General features: G+C 42.9%; 1 protein-coding gene across 1 annotated transcript in view; it reads left to right on the top strand.

Annotated features, from left to right (window-relative positions):
- Window positions 1-18,963, top strand: part of SLC30A9 (solute carrier family 30 member 9) — a 125,200-nt gene that overhangs the window by 79,174 nt on the left and 27,063 nt on the right. Inside the window, exons 13-17 of the mRNA XM_069744537.1 lie at window positions 31-102; window positions 1,236-1,343; window positions 4,884-5,049; window positions 6,175-6,304; window positions 14,542-14,655. Of these exons, the coding sequence (XP_069600638.1) occupies window positions 31-102; window positions 1,236-1,343; window positions 4,884-5,049; window positions 6,175-6,304; window positions 14,542-14,655 (590 nt within the window). The remainder of the gene's footprint in view (window positions 1-30; window positions 103-1,235; window positions 1,344-4,883; window positions 5,050-6,174; window positions 6,305-14,541; window positions 14,656-18,963) is intronic.

Raw genomic sequence — 18,963 nt, 5'->3', positions numbered from 1 at the left:
TTCTTTTTTTTTTTTTATTATTCCATTTAGCTACACTCCTGGTTGCTGTTAATGAGATTAGGAAAAGCGCACGAATAAAGGGAATGTCCTTTTATCAGTACGGTATGTTCACAGCACCCACGCTATACGGATCCATATCTCTAAAGAGGTCCTCATACTTGTCTACCTTCCAAATTACATCCTCCTCTCAGTGATGGTCAAATTTCAGTTTAAAAATAGAGAAAACATATTAAAGCCGATCTGTCACCAGCTTTCTCTTTTCAAACTGCATACATTATGAAGTAGATCTTTTAGACCTGATGAGACGGGTGTGAAAATGCGTGTTAGAATGACTGTATATTCCAGATCTCAAAGTAAGCATTTTGTGAATCCAATTCTAAAATGAAATGACCCATGAAACCAAGTGTACTCAATCTTTACCACCCAGCCTTACGGACAGCTGCAGCTTGTACTGAGCTGTGTGTGATCTCCGCAGGGAGGAGGGACACTCAGTAACTGTCAATCAAACTCTGGGGCCTGGAATTAAAGTTACTACACCACAGTCATCTAGTCTCAAAGATCTATTTAGTAATACATGCCGTTTATATTGTGAAATTTGGTGACCGACCTGGTTTAAGCAAAAACTTGAAATTGCCAACACTTGGCAATAAATACTGTGGGAAATTTGCCAGCCAGCCCAGGGAATGTATAGTTTTGAGTTCCTGCCGATCACAGATTGGTAGTAAATCTCTTTTATGAGGCCAGTGTGGCAACTCTGCAAGTCCAGACCCAATCCATGAGCAAGAGCGGCGCTGCTTTTGAAAAATAAAAAGAGAAACCCTTAATTCCAGCATTATACAACCCCTCTAATGACATTGGTGATGGTCGTTTGGGGAATTAGCGACTCACTAATACTATAATTCTAACTTTCAGCATCATTTTAATAAAAGCTTATACACTTCACCTGCAGACTTATGAATTCCCAGCTTACTCTTCCGACTAGTGTTAACCACTCTTATGTTAGTCGCCCATTGCCTCAGGATGGGGTACTGCTATTGCTCTTCTGTCTTAGGACTTTTAGTTTTTGGAGAATGTTATGGAAAACGTTGTAGAGAAAGTACACGGCAGACATACTTGTGTATTGTTTCCATCCATGTTTTAGGTTCACTCTGTATTCATCAGATTGTTTTATTCCAATCCATAGAGGTGAAATAGTAATGTAAGACTCTTATTGATGTTTTGCGTTATTCTTCTAGTAATCCAGTCTAAGGATCCGAGTACTAACGTGGTCCTGATGGAGGATGCGGCAGCAGTTTTAGGAGTGATCATGGCTGCCTCCTGCATGGGTCTGACGTCGCTCACAGGTGATAATTTGCTCAGATTTCCTTCTTACTGGTAAAACCATTGTCTAGAATCCCTGTCTGCTTTCTTCTGTAACACTGATCTTGATGGTTATCAGCAACGTTTGATGTTTCCAAACTTTTTATTTTTTTATTTTTTTCCCCATCAAAATGGGGGACATCACACTACCCTGGACTCCATTGGTGTCTGTTGTGATTCACCAGAACAACCCTTATATATTCCCATACCCCTAAAAATGATAAACTCCTAGATCAGCCCTCTAAAATTCAAACTTCAGATTCTTGTGACCATTATCAGCCTTTTGTCTGAGGAGCATGATTAAGGCCCCTTTCACACATCAGTTTTTTGCTGTCAGTCACAATCCGTTGGCTCGACGGATCCATCACAGAGTGTGAAAAACTGATGCGATGGATCCGTTTTTTCGCCAGATCCGACTAGCAGATCTGGCTAAGGCCCCTTTCACACATCAGTTTTTTGCCGTCAGTCGCAATCCGTCGAATTTTGAAAAAACCGGATGCAGCGACTAATGCCGCCGGATCCGTTTTTTTTCTCATAGATTTGTATTAGTGATGGATGGCCTCACGTTTCATCCGTCGTTCGCTGGATCCATCGAACATTGTTTGTCCAGCGTTTTTTGTGTACGTCGAAAAATCGGACAGTGATGGATCCGTCGCCGTCCGTCGTTTGCTAGAATGGAAGCCTATGGGCGCAGGATCTGTCAAATGACGGAATCCGGTGACTGATTCCGTTTTTTTTTTAACTGAGCATGCTACGATCCAATTAGCCAGATCCGCTAGTCGGATCCGTCGAAAAAAACTTATCCAGGGTGGCGCTCGTAGCAATACGGCATCAACAACCATAGGGGTCTCAAGGAGACCTCTGGTTTTCATACCGACGCACCGATGACCCCCGATCATGTGACGGGGGTCACCAGTGTGCGCATTTCTGGCCGAATGGTGATTTCTAAATGCCGCTGTCAGTGTTTGACAGTGGCATTTAACTAGTTAATAGGTGCGGGCGGATCGCGATTCCACCCGCGCCTAGTGTGGGCATGTGTCAGCTTTTCGAAACAGCTGACATGTCCCGGCTTTCATGCGGGCTCACCTCCGGAGCCCGCATCAAAGCGGGGGTTCTGCCATCAGACGTACTATTCTGTCCGATGGCAGAAAAGGGTTATTTGCTGTCCATAATGGAGAAAGTGGTGGTCAAGCTTAAAGCGAGCAGGTTGCACAGGTATCGAAAAATGCAAAACGTGTTCAATCAGTGACTCGCGTGTGCAGGCCCAAAATGAACCGTTATTAAAAAGGTTACTCAATTATACAGCACAAGGATGATACCTCAAAAAGATAAGATTAAAAGTAATTAAAATGCACAAAGGGATTGCTAAAGTAATGTAATCTCCGGTAATGGAAACTTAAAAATAAAGGAAACCAAGGTGAAATGCAAAAAATAGCAAAATGAGGCAGAGCATCCGCAGAAAAGGAGGACTGTAAGTAATGAGCTGGTGCCGCTGTAGTAAGAAACATCCAATTTCTTGCAGCACAAACTGAAAAACATGAGCAAAGACGTAAAGATTGTTCCATTCATTGTATAATGTCTGTATGAATCGCCATGGGTAGAAATATAGAGGAAAAAAAAGCAAATAAGAGCAGTAATAAATGACAAGTAAAGCAAAAAAAAGGAAAGGAGCTTTCCAGGCCACGTACATTGATGGTCTACTCTTAATATAGATTAGGGGTCCTCAACCTGCGGTTTGTGGGCCCCTTATGGGTGGTTCGCGGCTGTCTGCCAGCTTTGGGGATTAGCACCAGGTCTGGCCGACATCAGTGAATATCGGGTCTCCAGTTGGCGACTTTTGTGAATAGCTCCTTAGAGAATAGCAGATCTGGATGTGCAGATAGATGCTGGCCCTTGGGGTTCAGAGATAAATTAAGTATAGTAATCTGGAGGAAATATGATGCTGTCCGACAGTGGGAGTGCATGATGAATACCAAATCGGGGTGTTGTGGGTACCCCTGGATGTATGTATGCTTCCTCAGTGTGACTTCTATGGGCTGTCATTATACCAGTAATTGTGGCTCTGGGTGCCACTACTTTGAGGGGGAGGGAGCAGAATGTCACTAATTCAGGGGAAGAGGTTTGGATGTGGCTCGCTGTCCTCTCTGAGCTGTATGTGGCGCTCCAGGTAAGAAAGGAGGGGACCTCTAGTCTGGATTATCAGTATGTGATCGGTGAGCGTGCGACACCCTGCACTCCCTCCGATCAGCTGCTCCCGGTATCGGTGGCAGCCAGATGTGCTCAGTTACGGAGCTGCCCAACTCCATCAACTCAACTGTATAATGGCCACAGCCAGGTCCTGCACCTCTGCCTCTATTTGTGCAGTACCCAGCCGCGGCCACTATGCAGCTGATGGGGCTATGTAGCTCCGCTCTGCAGAGCATATCTGCACCAGCATCGGTAACAGCTGACTGGCAGGGGTGTCTGTGGCCGCACTCCCACCGATCGGATGTTGATAACCTATTCTAAGGATCGGCATTCAATACAAGTCTCATACAACCCCTTTCATGAAAAAATGTGAGCTGATACACAAGGAATAAACATGGAAAGATAATTTGCCCATATACTACAAGGGAGTCCATGGGCAGAGGCACCGACAGGAGGAGCATGACCGGTAAACTTCAACATATATTTGGCACTTGGTTGTAGCTGGGTAATTGATTTGCCATTTTGACAGGTTCACCGTTCTCAAGATCTCTGCTTGCTGTGTCATTCATTAGTAACCTTTATTGCTTACTATCAATAGATATAATTGTGTCCTGGGCACAGGTCGGCCATACTCTCAGGGATGCCATGACTTGTACGGGACTTGCAGATCCCCTCACCGCCACCCACATCCAGATCTGCACTACCTGCACCCTACACCTCTCCATACAGAAGTGAGCGGAGCAGGACGGAACTTTTGTATCGAATGCACATACATGTCTACACATTTATCGTTCTTACTGCGTACAACACGGGATGCCGGAATGAATGGACACATGAGTATTCGGTGTATATAACCCACCCGCATTGGTCCCGTTATTAAACTCCATGTTCCTGTGTGATTCGCCTGCGTTTCCATTACGCTGCATCTGGCATCAGTTGTTTTTTTGGCTAATAAATCAGCGTTTGATATAGATGTGGGAAACATTTCGTTGATTGGACACAGGCACCCAAGGCAAATCTCCATGAATTATGTATGTTCACCCCTGGTTTGTGAACTTTTAATGCTTTCTTTCACCTCGTAAATCTCGGCAGCCACATCTGTTGGTTCTGCCAAGTGCGGGCTGACGTCTCTGTTTTATTGTGTGTCACCTGTCACAGAGACAGGTTCAGTTTTAGGGTTTCTAATACTCTTATCCGCTCTAGTGCAGCCGCCAATGACTTTCTACTAGTAAACTTGTGCGGTTATTTGTCTCGCCCTCCGGAGCGCCACCTTTTATCCAGAAGAGCAGACACAGAGGAGTCACTATTGTGTGTTTTCTTGTTCCTCTCTCATCTAGGAAATCCCTACTATGACAGCTTGGGCTCCCTCGGTGTAGGGACTTTGTTAGGAGCCGTCTCAGCATTCCTTATATACACCAACACCGAGGCCCTAATCGGCCGGTCGATACAACCAGAGCAAGTTCAGAGGCTTACTGAGCTCCTGGAAAGTGACCCTGCTGTAAGGTATGGACGGTGTGCAGATACTGGCTTTAGATCATACCATCTCATGGTTTTTCTTCTAATTAGCCGTAGTAGTGGACAACCCCTTTAAGCAGCAGATTAGCGTTATATCTGCGGTTGATGATAAGTTAGGGTTCTACATCTCTTTTGCAGGAGTGCCGCTGCTCATCGCCTGCCAGGGGGAAGGGGGTGCGCTTCTCCTTGATTGACAGTTTGGATTATGGGGGCGTGGTTATGACTTTATATGGGCGCGGCGCTCAGGATTCTCTGGGGGCGTGTCTTCAGGTTGCCCTGTATTTTTACCGCGAGAGCCACGCCCTTTTGTAAAGACCATAAAAAGTAGCGCTAAATATAAATGGTCATATGTCTGGAACCGCATTGCAGATTTTAGAAAAATAAAGACGGGAGCAGCGAAAATAAAATGAGGGCAATAGCTGGCCATTTTTGACCTAGTGACAGGTCCTCTTTTAAATAAAAAACATGAGAATTGCTTTTTATGCATTTTATTTTTGGCATTATCGTTTTGTTTTTTCATATTTTATTCAGATCCTCCCCCCCCCCCCCCCAAGATGTGGGTAAAGTAGGTACAATAGCTTATTGGTATTCAGCCTTTCCTTATATTTCTATTTTTTTCGTACTTGACATTTCTCAACTGAGACGAAAGCTAAGGTGAAAGATCTCTATTAGGATCACTAGTAGGAAATGTCCTGAACTTATGTAGAGGAAAATCACGATCTATTGTTATAACTATAATCCAGAACGAACCGTGAGGACAGAAGGTACAGACCGAAGGCAAAGCTTACAGGGGCAGCTTAGGCAGCCTGCGCTTTTCCTGCCATTTCAGGGCTTGTATTTACAGGTGAACCTGCACACAATTATTGCTCCACGACATAAGCCATCGGAGGCCAGGATTAATTTGTATCCCATTTATCCAGAGCACATTTCATCTGCAGCACGGTGGTAATTGCAGCCACCGACTGTATATTAATAGTCATTTCATCTGCACTTTACTCTAATGCTCAGATTGTTCAATCCTTTTAGTGATTTCTGTAATGAAAAAGTGCAGAAAACCAAGATATATGTCCGACACATGTTCAGATGATTGCTGTCATATATGTGTATTTCCAGGGCCATTCATGATGTAAAAGCCACAGACATGGGAATGAGCAAAGTACGATTTAAAGCAGAGGTGGATTTTGATGGACGTGTAGTGACCAGGTCATACTTAGAGAAGCAGGATATCGACCAGGTGTTGAATGTAAGTTTGTTGCCTCCAAATCTTGTTGTTATTAATAAAATGCGTACATTCCAGTCTGATAAAAAAAAAGTTTTGCTTTTTTGTCTGACAATGGCAAACACTTACACCCGCACCATGCTAGAGAGGTATAAGGCTAATAAGTGCGGATAAGGTAAGAGAGAAGCCCCAGTGTGGACCAGTCAGTCCATCATCTCGCACTACTCGGGAAAAGACCATCAGAGAAACTCCAGTTTGGACATCGAGAAAGTCCAACTTTGCATTGGAAGGTCTACAAAAAATTGGGCTTTAGCTCTGGTAAAGTACAGTGGCCTAAACAGCGTTTATGTTCCGAATAGCAAAATAGCTGGGTGCATTCTCCATGTTTGATGCTGATATGTAAAGACTACACTGTGATTATATACACCAGGCACTGGAAGTTATGAAATACTACTTTTTTAGCAACTTAAAGTTTTACACCCATTTTTATAAATTAAGACCATTTAGCTCAGGACGCTGTTTTTTCCTTTCCTCTTCAGAAGAGGCCATAAACATCATACACTACTCACAAATATGGAGGAGGCTCAGCTATCCCAGAACTCTGCTAGGCTTAGCCCTATTACTCCTACTTTCTATTAAAAGAATTGTCACGGGCAAACATTTGATTTTGCCAGTGAAGGATTCAGCTGGCTTACGGATGGATTGTATGGTGGCCATTCTAATTTTTTTTTGGTTCTTGTAATGCCTACAACTCTTCATTCTGGCTCATGAACAGGTTCTCACGTAAGGTAATCTCTAGGACGTCCAATTGCAAAGTTATTGCTTGATGTCACTTTTATAAAGGATCATCCTCAATTTGCTGTTCAGGAGCTCACCGCTCGCCTGTCTCTCAGCTTCCTGATTGTTGGGGGCTGGTGCAACCCTGATGACTGACCGTTTGGACCAGGGGCATGGTTGTGTTGCTGGTCCAAATTAAGCTCTCTCCCATGCTGCAAGCAGGGAAAACTTTACCCCTGTAGCATCGAAGGAGCATAGAGGGACTACTTCAGATCACTGATCAACTAGCAAAAATTCTCTCTCTCAGACCTGTTAGTTTTTCTTTAACCCTTGTCAGGCTGCATAATTTTACAACCTTAACAGGCTGCATAGGTACAATTGTACCTTCACATATACCTCCACTGTGGGAAGACTTTACTTGGTTTCAGAAACTAAAGTTCATTCAGCTACAAATGTTATGCTGATATCTATTGTTCAGTGTTGTTACTGGTCACTTATGTTGCTGTCAATTAAGTTAATTCAAACTGGGAGTGGCTTCTACTTGTCTTCCTGCCTCCCTCCTCTCATTAGCCATTTTGCTGTTCATCTCATTGCTGTGAGCACACATTTCTAGGCTTGTGAAGTCTTCAATTTCTTGGAAACGAAGGTAGGAAAGTCTCACAGCATCTAACAGCCAGTTATACCTTTATTCTCATTATGTGGGGACAGAACAGTCAAATTGTCTTTCAGCCTGGACTTGGCTTACATATATTTTGTATGAAACTTATCACTATAGGTATAATTTTTATACGAAAAATGGATAATAATTAGTATCTACATATTGTTTTACGATGTTTTATTTATATTCAGCACAAAATACGAAGCCAAAATTCATCTAGCAAGTCATCATGAGTGATAGTAATGCTGGATCTAGTTTCCGCCATAATCCAAGAAAACGTGTATGCAGGTTAGTATAATTTTGTGAAAAGCCAATAATGTAGTATTTCGGAAAATTATTTATTTTACATTTTTTCATATTTACAGATTTACGTCTGACGAAATAATGCGAATGCTAGAAGAATCTGATTCTGAGCATGAGGATGAACCATATGTTCCATCTGATGATGAAAACTATGTACCACAAGTGGATGTTACTGAAGAAGATTCAGACATTGAACAAGAAATGGTCATAGAGCATGAAAATGAATACGAATCAGACGAAAGTGTTGAGGATGATTCTGTGCCTCAAAGTGCAGGCGACATTTGGACTGCTAAGGATGAAACTCAATGGTGCAGTAATCCACTGCCAAATGCACAAACAAGATCTCGTAATGTCCTACGACAAAGAGGTGGCCCTGCAGCAATCAGCAACCTATATACAGCAAAAGAGCTATTCAAGTCCATCATGACTCCCGAGATGTGTGACATCATATTACGGGAAACGAATCGAAAGGCCAAGAGAGTTTGTGATGCTTACAACAACGAACTGGTACAACGTTTTCCTGATTCTTCCAAACGGCCACCACAAAAAACATTCAAGCAATTTACTGAAACTGAACTTCATGCATTTTTGGGCATACTGATTGCTGCTGGTGTGCACAGAGCCAACAAAGAGAATCTGGAGGAAATGTGGAATGTTGCTGCTCTGCCTCTTATACGTGCAGCCATGTCTCGTGACCGCTTCAAGATGATACTCAGATTTATCAGGTTTGACAACGAAAATACACGTGCAGAACGTGTGCAAACAGATAAAGCTGCACCAATACGGGACATCTGGACAATGCTGAACAGTAATCTGGAGAGAGCCTACAAGCCATATCATTGTATCACCGTCGACGAGCAATTATTTCCATTTAGAGGTCATACTAAATTTACCCAGTATATACCTTCAAAACCAGCTAAATATGGCATAAAGATTTTCTGGGCTTGTGACTCATCAAATGCCTACCCTTTACAAGGTCAGCTCTACACTGGGAAACCAACTGATGGTCCTCGACAAGTAAACATTGGAGAACGAACAGTATTGGACCTAGTGAGCTCGTATAAAGGCTCTGGAAGAAATGTCACCACCGATAACTTCTTTACAACCATGGAACTAGCTAAGGTATTGAACTCCTGGAACATGACACTAGTTGGTACAGTGAGAAAAAACAAAAGGTTCCTACCTAACAACATGCAGCCTGCCAAAGAAAGGCCTGTATACTCGACAAATTTTGCCTACAATCATGATGCAACAGTCTGTTCATATGTACCAAAGAAGAACAAATCAGTCGTGCTTCTATCATCTATGCACATGACGGGAGAAGTTGAAGAGACACTAGCAGCCAAGCCAGAGATAATAAAATACTACAACATAACAAAAGGTGGCGTTGATGTTATGGATAAAATGTTGGGAGAGTACACTGTGAAACGACGAACATCACGTTGGACTTTGGCATTTTTCTACAATATGATTGATGTCAGTGGGTTAGCATCCTACATCATCTACAGAGAACACAATCCAAGCTTCAGGGCAAAGGATCAACGAAGAAAGTTCCTGAAAGATCTCGCAAATCAGCTGTGTATGATTGCAATTGAAGATCGTAGTACAAACAAAATGATAATGAGAAACCATTTTCTTCGAGGTGCAGTAGAAATGGTGCTTGGACGATGCATTGTGGTAGCATCGCAGCCAGCAGCTGGCCCCAAAATACCTCATGGTAGTCGTGGACCCTCCCCTGTTGTTGGTAGTTGCTATGTCTGCAGAGACCTGAGGCGAAAACAACGCAAGACTAGAAAGTCTTGTGTGGTTTGTGTGAAACCCATTTGCGATGAACACTCTGTAGCAAAGCCAACATGCATTACTTGCAAAGAAAATCAATAAAAAAAAGTTTCTTACATTTTCTTTTATAATGTAAATGAACAGTTTTTTACTTGTTTATAATAGTTAAATAGCATTATCATTAAAAAAAAATTTATGCTTTTTCCCTTGCATTATCTTCATTCAAAATATATGAGGTACATTTGTACCTATGCAGCTTGTTATGGATGCAAAAAGATCTCGACCCCTTATCTCGGAAGTGGGTGGAGATATTTTATTGAAATTTGGCCAATATATTCTGGACCAAAAATGTAGAGATGTCACGAAATTTCAGCCCTCTACGTCTTTTCAAAAAAAAGTTATTGCAATTTTAAAACGGAATAGTTACAATTGTACCTATTCAGCCGGATAAGGGTTAAGAAGCACTCCTTCTCTGCACTCATTACCTGTATTAATTGCACCTGTTTGAGCTTGTTACCTGTATAAAAGACACCTGTCCTCACAATCAATCACACTCCAACCTCTCCACCATGGCCAAGACCAAAGAACTTTCTAAGGACACCAGGGACAAAACTGTAGACCTGCACTAGGCTGGGAAGGGCTACTAGACAATAGGCAAGGAGCTTGGTGAGAAGGCAAGAACTGTTGGTACAATTGTTAGAAAATGGAAGCAGCACAAGATGACTGTCAATCTTCCTCAATCTGGGGCTCCATGCAAGATCTCGCCTCTTGAGGTATGGATGATACTGAGAAAGTTCAGGAATCAGACCAGAACTACACTGGGAGAGCTGGGACCACAGTCACAAACATTAAGGTTACTAACACACTACGCTGTCATGGATTAAAGTCCTGCAGGGCACGCAAGGTCTCTCTGCTCACACCAGCACATGTCCAGGCCCATTTGAAGTTCACTAAAGAGCATCTCGATGATCTAGAGGAGGCATGGGAGAAGTTCATGTGGTCAGAGACCAAAATAGAACTTTTTGATATCAACTCCACTGGCCGTGTTTGGCGTAAGAAGGATGAGTACAACCCCAAGAACACCATTCCAACTGTGAGGCATGGTGGAGGGAACATCATACTGTAAGGGTGCTTTTCTGCAAAGGGGACAGGACAACTGCATTGTATTGAAGAGAGGATGGATGGAGTCATATTTTGCAAGATTTTAGCCAACAACCTCCTTTCCTGAGTAAGAGCATTGAAGATAGGTCATGGCTGGGTCTTCTAGCATGACAATGACCCGAAACACACAGGCAGGGCAACTAAGGAGTGTCTCTGTAAGAAGCATTTCAAGGTCCTGGAGTGGTCTAGTGAGTCTCCAGACCTGAACCCAGTAGAAATCTTTGGAGGGAGCTAAACCTCAATGTTGCCCAGTGACAGCCCTTAAATTTGAAAGATCTGGGGAAGATCTATATGGAGGAGTGGGCCAAAATCCCTGCTGCAGTGTATGCAAACTTGGTCAAGAACTACAGGAAACGTCTGACCTCTGTAATTGCAAACACAGGTTTCTGTACCAAAAGTTATGTTCTGTTTTTCTATTATATCAAATACTTAATTAATTTGCATTTGACTGCATAAAATATGTAAAAATCTTACAATGTGATTTTCTGGATATTTGTTTTTAAGATTCTGTCTCTCGCAGTTGGTGTACCTACGATAAAAATTCCAGACCTCTCCATTCTTTGTAGGTGGGAAAATGTACAAAATGAGCAGCGTATCAAATACTTAATTTCTCCACTGTATATATCCCCCATCCTGGTATATATGCCCCTTATTCTTGGCCCAGTCCTGCTATATATAGTCTCCATTTTGGTATAAATATCCCCTATCCTGGTATATATGTCTCTCATCCTGCCTGGACTCCATCCTGGTATATAAATTGTTCATCCTGGTACACATGTGACTTATCCTGGGTTCCATCCTGGTTTATGTTCCCATCCTGCCCCTGTTAATGCATAGAAAAAAAATAAACAATTATTATCCCCTTGCCTCCACTCCCTCGCCACGTGGTGTCCGCTCCTGAAGCTGACTTTAGCGTGCAAGCGATGGGCGTGCATAACGTCACAACCACATGCCCCCAGTCACAGATGTCAGTTGCTGGCCTCTGATTGGCTGGCAGCTTGTATTGCCGCACACTCACCTGACCGGTCTCTGTACCGCAATACACTGTGCGTCCGAGGCTGCACACCCAGTTGAAGTTTGTGCTGGTCCCCACCTGCACGGGCCTGGTCACAGCCTCTGCGACCACAATCATTACACCGCTGGTGATTACTAGCTGTCTAGCTAAGAGCTTGTGAGCACAGTGATCCTTGCCTAGCAAACCTGCCACCATTGATAAACTGCAGAAGTAACCAGAAAATTAGGTAGTGAACTGTACACTATAGAATTAAAAATGCCTCCCTTCTTGAACATGGAGTTTTTTAAATGACAAGTGAATTGCAGTATTTGTTTTCACAAGCCTATTGCAATTATATGGCGCTATAACAATAAATAATAATAATAATAATAATAATAATTTTACCCACAAGAACTTGAGAATAATACTTTAAAGGGGACCTTTTCCTTGTGTGTCGGGTCCACTCTCCCCCTGTAACTGTTGAACTGTATGTGACTCTGTATTCTTGTTATCTGTTCACACCCCCTCCTAATTGTAATATGTTGGCGCTATATAAATAAAATTATTATTCTCATATACAGCCACTATTACAGTTCTGTTCTTTTCTCATTTTGACTCCATTGCAGAGGTGTTAGGGATGAAAGTGTTTGGCACCTAATGAGTTTCGTTAAATGCCAAATACCGTATATACTCGAGTATAAGCCGAGACCCCTAATTTTGCCACAAAAAACTTTGAAAATGACTCGAATATAAGCGTAGGGTGGGAATTTCAGCAGCTACTGGTAAATGAAAAAAATAAAAAGATACCAATAAAAGTAAAATTAATTGAGACATCAGTAGGTTGTGTTTTTTGAATATCAATATTGAATCAGGAGCCCCATATAATGCTCCATACAAAATACACCCCATATAATGCTCCATAAAGTTTGATGGGTCCCATAAGATGCTCCATACAAAAAATATCCCCATATAATTCTCCATAAAGTTTATGATGGGCCCCATAAGATGCTCCAAAGAAAATATGCCCCATATAATGCTGCACAAAGGTTGATTATGGCCCCATAAGATGCTCCATAGAATAATATGCCCCATATGCTGTTTCTGCGATAAAAAAAAGACATACTCACCTCTTGTCCTGAGCAGGCAGGGACACCCGCACTTGCGATATTCACCGCCGCTCGCCCCTGTGTCTTCCGGGTCTCTGCAGTGACTGTTCAGGCAGAGGGTGCGCACTAAACATGTCATCGCGCCCTCTGACCTGAACGTCACAGCCAGCAGACGTGGAAGACACAGCCCGACGGTGGAACGGGGACAGGTGAATATTGCAATACTCAGCCTCCCCCGTTATACTCGCCCTCCCGACGCGGTTGCTGGCAGCTGCTCCGATTCGATGGTTTCAGGCATCGGCAGCTTGTTACGTTACTGTGTTCAGCGGTCACTGGTACCGCTCATTAAAGTAATGAATATGCGCTCCACCCCTATGGAAGTGGAGTCGCGTCCATATTCATTATTTTAATGAGCGGTACCACATGACCACTGAACACAGGAAGAGCTGCTGGCGCCGGAGACCATCGGAGTAGAAGGGACCGTGCCAGGAGCAGGTGAGTATGCAACTCCTGCCGCTCCCCCTCCCCCGCCGACCCCGCCGAAAATGACTCGAGTATAAGCAGAGAGGGGCAATTTCAGCCTAAAAAATGGTCTGAAAATCTCGACTTATACTTGAGTACATACGGTACTTTAATTACTAATATCTTCACAACAAAGAGACAAAAAAAAGAGGAATTCATGGTGGCTGCAGAGCGGAATAAAACTTTGTGTCCAGTTCAGCATGAAAAATTTGGTGAAAGATTCTGTTTATGGGAAATGGCCCCAGATTAGGGCCAAATACTAAATGAGACGGTCTCCTGAGGCTGCACGCAGCTAAAGGGGCTTTGCTTAGTTGGCCAAACAAATTAAGAGGAAGATAATAAAGTAGTTACCGATCTAATGAACAAATAGTTGACGATTGTTCGCCAAGCCTTCTCTTTGCGACAATTTGTGGGCAATGCCCCAGCTTCAGAGTTTAAAGTCTCCCAAAATCTGTTCTCCCACATTGCTCTAGTTACAAATCCTTCTCTTTATGACCTCAAACTTTTCAGCTTCCCTTCTCTGGTCAGGAACCTTGTTATGCCTTCAAGATAGTTTTCCATGTGATCTGTGAACTTTAATTTTATATCGGAAGGAGGCGTTTGATAAACCCATCTGCCTGCTGTCCCCAGTATGGGGGGCTTGGCGCATGTGAATGTGCATAGCTACTGTTCATCTCATTGGGAGTTGTGGAGGTCTCCGCCTGAAGCGTCACCTACAAGCCCCTCTACAGAAGTGGCGGACATCGCTGTATGGTTGCCTAAGCCGCCAGACCACACATTCTCCCTGGCGTGTCTCCATTGTCACTTCTGGTGGGAGACGTGGCCAGCCTCCTCTCGTAGGGAACCTTTTAATCTTACAAAGAACATGATGGCGGAGTTCTAGTTTTAGTATTTATGCAGGGCTTGTGTAATATATCACCTAAACTGATATTTGATGATGATTTTCTTATTTGTGATGTAGGAAATTCGACAGGTGAAGACTCCAGAAGACTTGGAAGCTTTTATGCTTAAGCATGGGGAGAACATCATAGACACGCTAGGAGCAGAAGTGGACAGACTTGAAAAAGAGCTGAAAGTAAGTGGCAATGGGATTTATAGTTTTCTTTGACACAATTTCATTTCTGCAAAGGTCCCAAAAAATATGATGGGCCCTATGTATGTTGAGTTAATAAAAAATGGCAACCAAACAGCTGTCATTGTTGTCCATACTAACCGGTCAGTTTGCAAGAAACGTAAGAGCTCTTAATGGTTACCAAGGGCAGCATGGCGGTATTCTTGCGGTGATAATTGAGGCTCAGTGGGGCAGTTATAGTTATGTAGAAAACTAGAAGTTGAGTCTTTGACATTTTATAAACTTACATTAATGTGCGATGTGCAAGACAAGGGGTAACCGCACAGGAGCAATAAAAATTGTGAATTATGGCAGCTCTATGTTCAGGGATAGCAAAGATGAGACTTCCCCCTGGAATCACAGGGATTTCTGAAATATTTGTTGGGTGCAGATTGTTACGGAACATAATTGTCTGAACTCCCTCATTTAATGCTCACTCTTCCCCCAAAAGATGTCATTGGAAGGAACAATTGGACATTCAGTGGTCCCAAGGTGGATAATTGCGTTACCCTCTGGTCTAAGGACATCAACATCCAGAAGAGGCGTCACATCACCTCTGCAGCCAACTGATTGGCTGCAGCTTTTACATTACTTCTGCTCTGGCGGCGGATTGTAAAAGCTGAATCTAATCCCTGGCTACGTGATGCCCCTTCCAAATGTTGATGGCCTGGGACGCAGTAGCGAGTGTGGAGGACCAGTGGCGCTTCAGGAGTTAAGTATAGGATTTTTCTTTTTGTTACCTCTCCTTTGACCCATTGATAACTCTTAAAGTAGGGGAAATCTCATTAATAGGGGGATAAGGTGTTGGCAGCGCCTTTTTGAGGCCCCCATACACATTAGACTGTCGGCTGATCCCATTGATATCGTTGTTTTCAGTCATCGTTAGTCTGTGTATGAGGGTCTTCATTTTCCTCTGCCCGTCGGGTGGGAAGACGAGCGTTCAGCCATCCGCCCTGGAAGGTGTATGGCAGGCAGAACTGTGATTCCAGTTACAGGGTATTTTCATTTCCTAAGTACAGTTTAAATGCATTTTAAGGTCCATGGTAATGCAGCCGGTCGGGGAGCACAGGGCCCGCGGTCACCGAACCCCGCGCTAAGTGAACCCATTAGTTTCCTGACATTTAGTCCTCTGTTTCTGCCTTTGCTGCTGCTAATGTATAGTTGCAAATTTCTTGACTATTCAACTTGTCAGTTCCCCGGAGAGTTTATTTTCAGTTTTGTGCCCATGTGTTTTGCCATGCTGTGCTCCCACCGCGCTCTGGAAGAAACCCACGGGGTTTGTTTTTTTTTCAGACATTCGCACTTTTTAGTGTTTGGAGTCTAGCCTGATGAAATGGGTAAAAAAGAACTTGCATCTTCTGAATCTCTAAATTGGCACCTGTCCTGTTGTCTAAAAAAAAAAAGCCGTGAAATAATATTTCAAAATTTAAATTAAAGTACTTGCATTTTAGGTTTTTTTTTGTGGAGCTGAATATTTGTAAACTAGTAAATGTAAAACATTATTAACTTCACAAATTTTTCAATCTCACAGCAAAATATGAACAAATCGGTTTTCTAATTTTAGGTCATCCAAATATTTTCCCAGTTTTCTTCTCAACTTATATGAAATGTGTACTGTCATCTTTTGATTATAAGAGGATCGGTCAGCTCTCCTCATATGTCTGTTTTAGTTCATTTGTTTTAATAGGACAAGCCCTTTATCTCCTATCCATAGGATAGCTGATAGATTACTGACCGGCGGGAGTCTGGCCACTAGGACCCACACTAATCAGCAGAGAGGAGATCTTTTATCCCCGTTACAAAGTGGCACAACAGCTCTGATGCCTGACCCCAACTGCACCCCACGGCAGCCCCATAGGAAATGAATGGGGCACTGCAGCTCGATTCTAACAGGGGTGAAAGCTCCCCCGTTCTGCTCATCTGTGTAGATCGCTACAGTCGGGCCCTAATGGATTGTCACGTTATCATCAGTCTTGTTGATAGGTGGTAATTTGTTTTCACCGGACAACCCGTTTAATGCATGTAATCCCCATACAATATCAATTATAGAGCATGGTTATTGCCCCTTTAACACAGACTAAAGCAGACTGTTAAATGATCGGCTGTGTTTGTTGGCCTTTTTTCGACAGCACAGCTCCTGTGTACATGGGGTGATCTGCTCTTGATCATTATTACGCTAGCTTAAAATTATTCCGCCTGGCGAATGAGTGTTCTGCACATTCGTCAGATGATTTGCCGACACGTTTAGATGGACCAACAGTCCGCCAATTATTGAGTCATCTAACATTTGGGGTATGAGCAGAAACTCAGTATTTGTAACAAGAATCTGCTGCAAGTACTGGAGTGTTGGCAGGAAATTTGCATGTTTGTGCATGTGTTTTTATAGGCGTTTTTCCATTTATTTGAATGGGTGAAAAACATTGTAAAAACGCTGAAAGAATTGGCATGATGCAGATTTCAAAATGCTTCAAAACCTGCAAAGAAAAAATAAGCAGCGTGTGCAGGAGACTTCAGGGATCTCATTCACTTTGGTACTATAAAACGCTGTGATTTCTCATTGGGGGAAAAAACATGGCAAAAACACAACATCTGAACATATCCTGAGGCATAGATAGATAGATAGATAGATAGATAGATAGATAGATAGATAGATAGGGCCATGATTCTAGATAGATACAGGTCCTTCTCAAAAAATTAGCATATAGTGTTAAATTTCATTATTTACCATAATGTAATGATTACAAATTAAACTTTCATATATTATAGATTCATTATCCACCAACTGAAATTTGTCAGGTCTTTTATTGTTTTAATACTGATGATTTTGGCATACAACTCCTGATAACCCCAAAAACCTGTCTCAATAAATTAGCATATCAAGAAAAGGTTCTCTAAACGACCTATTACCCTAATCTTCTGAATCAACTAATTAACTCTAAACACATGCAAAAGATACCTGAGGCTTTTATAAACTCCCTGCTTGGTTCATTACTCAAAACCCCCATCATGGGTAAGACTAGCGACCTGACAGATGTCAAGAAGGCCATCATTGACACCCTTAAGCAAGAGGGTAAGACCCAGAAAGAAATTTCTCAACAAATAGGCTGTTCCCAGAGTGCTGTATCAAGGCACCTCAATGGTAAGTCTGTTGGAAGGAAACAATGTGGCAGAAAACGCTGTACAACGAGAAGAGGAGACCGGACCCTGAGGAAGATTGTGGAGAAGGACCGATTCCAGACCTTGGGGAACCTGAGGAAGCAGTGGACTGAGTCTGGTGTGGAAACATCCAGAGCCACCGTGCACAGGCGTGTGCAGGAAATGGGCTACAGGTGCCGCATTCCCCAGGTAAAGCCACTTTTGAACCATAAACAGCGGCAGAGGCGCCTGACCTGGGCTACAGAGAAGCAGCACTGGACTGTTGCTAAGTGGTCCCAAGTACTTTTTTCTGATGAAAGCAAATTTTGCATGTCATTCGGAAATCAAGGAGCCAGAGTCTGGAGGAAGACTGGGGAGAAGGAAATGCCAAAATGCCTGAAGTCCAGTGTCAAGTACCCACAGTCAGTGATGGTGTGGGGTGCCATGTCAGCTGCTGGTGTTGGTCCACTGTGTTTCATCAAGGGCAGGGTCAATGCAGCTAGCTATCAGGAGATTTTGGAGCACTTCATGCTTCCATCGGCTGAAATGCTTTATGGAGATGAAGATTTCATTTTTCAGCACGACCTGGCACCTGCTCACAGTGCCAAAACCACTGGTAAATGGTTTACTGACCATGGTATTACTGTGCTCAATTGGCCTGCCAACTCTCCTGACCTGAACCCCATAGAGAATCTGTGGGATATTGTGAAGAGAAAGTTGAGAGACGCAAGACCCAACACTCTGGATGAGCTTAAGGCCGCTATTGAAGCATCCTGGGCCTCCATAACATCTCAGCAGTGTCACAGGCTGATTGCCTCCATGCCACGCCGCATTGAAGCAGTCATTTCTGCCAAAGGATTCCCGACCAAGTATTGAGTGCATAACTGAACATTATTATTTGATGGTTTTTTTGTTTGTTATTAAAAAACACTTTTATTTGATTGGATGGGTGAAATATGCTAATTTATTGAGACAGGTTTTTTGGGTTATCAGGAGTTGTATGCCAAAATCATCAGTATTAAAACAATAAAAGACCTGACAAATTTCAGTTGGTGGATAATGAATCTATAATATATGAAAGTTTAATTGTAATCATTACATTATGGTAAATAATGAAATTTAACACTATATGCTATT

Source organism: Ranitomeya imitator, chromosome 1 (assembly GCF_032444005.1).
Source record: "Ranitomeya imitator isolate aRanImi1 chromosome 1, aRanImi1.pri, whole genome shotgun sequence".
NCBI classification, from domain to species: domain Eukaryota; kingdom Metazoa; phylum Chordata; class Amphibia; order Anura; family Dendrobatidae; genus Ranitomeya; species Ranitomeya imitator.
This window is presented reverse-complemented; position numbering and strand designations above follow the sequence as displayed.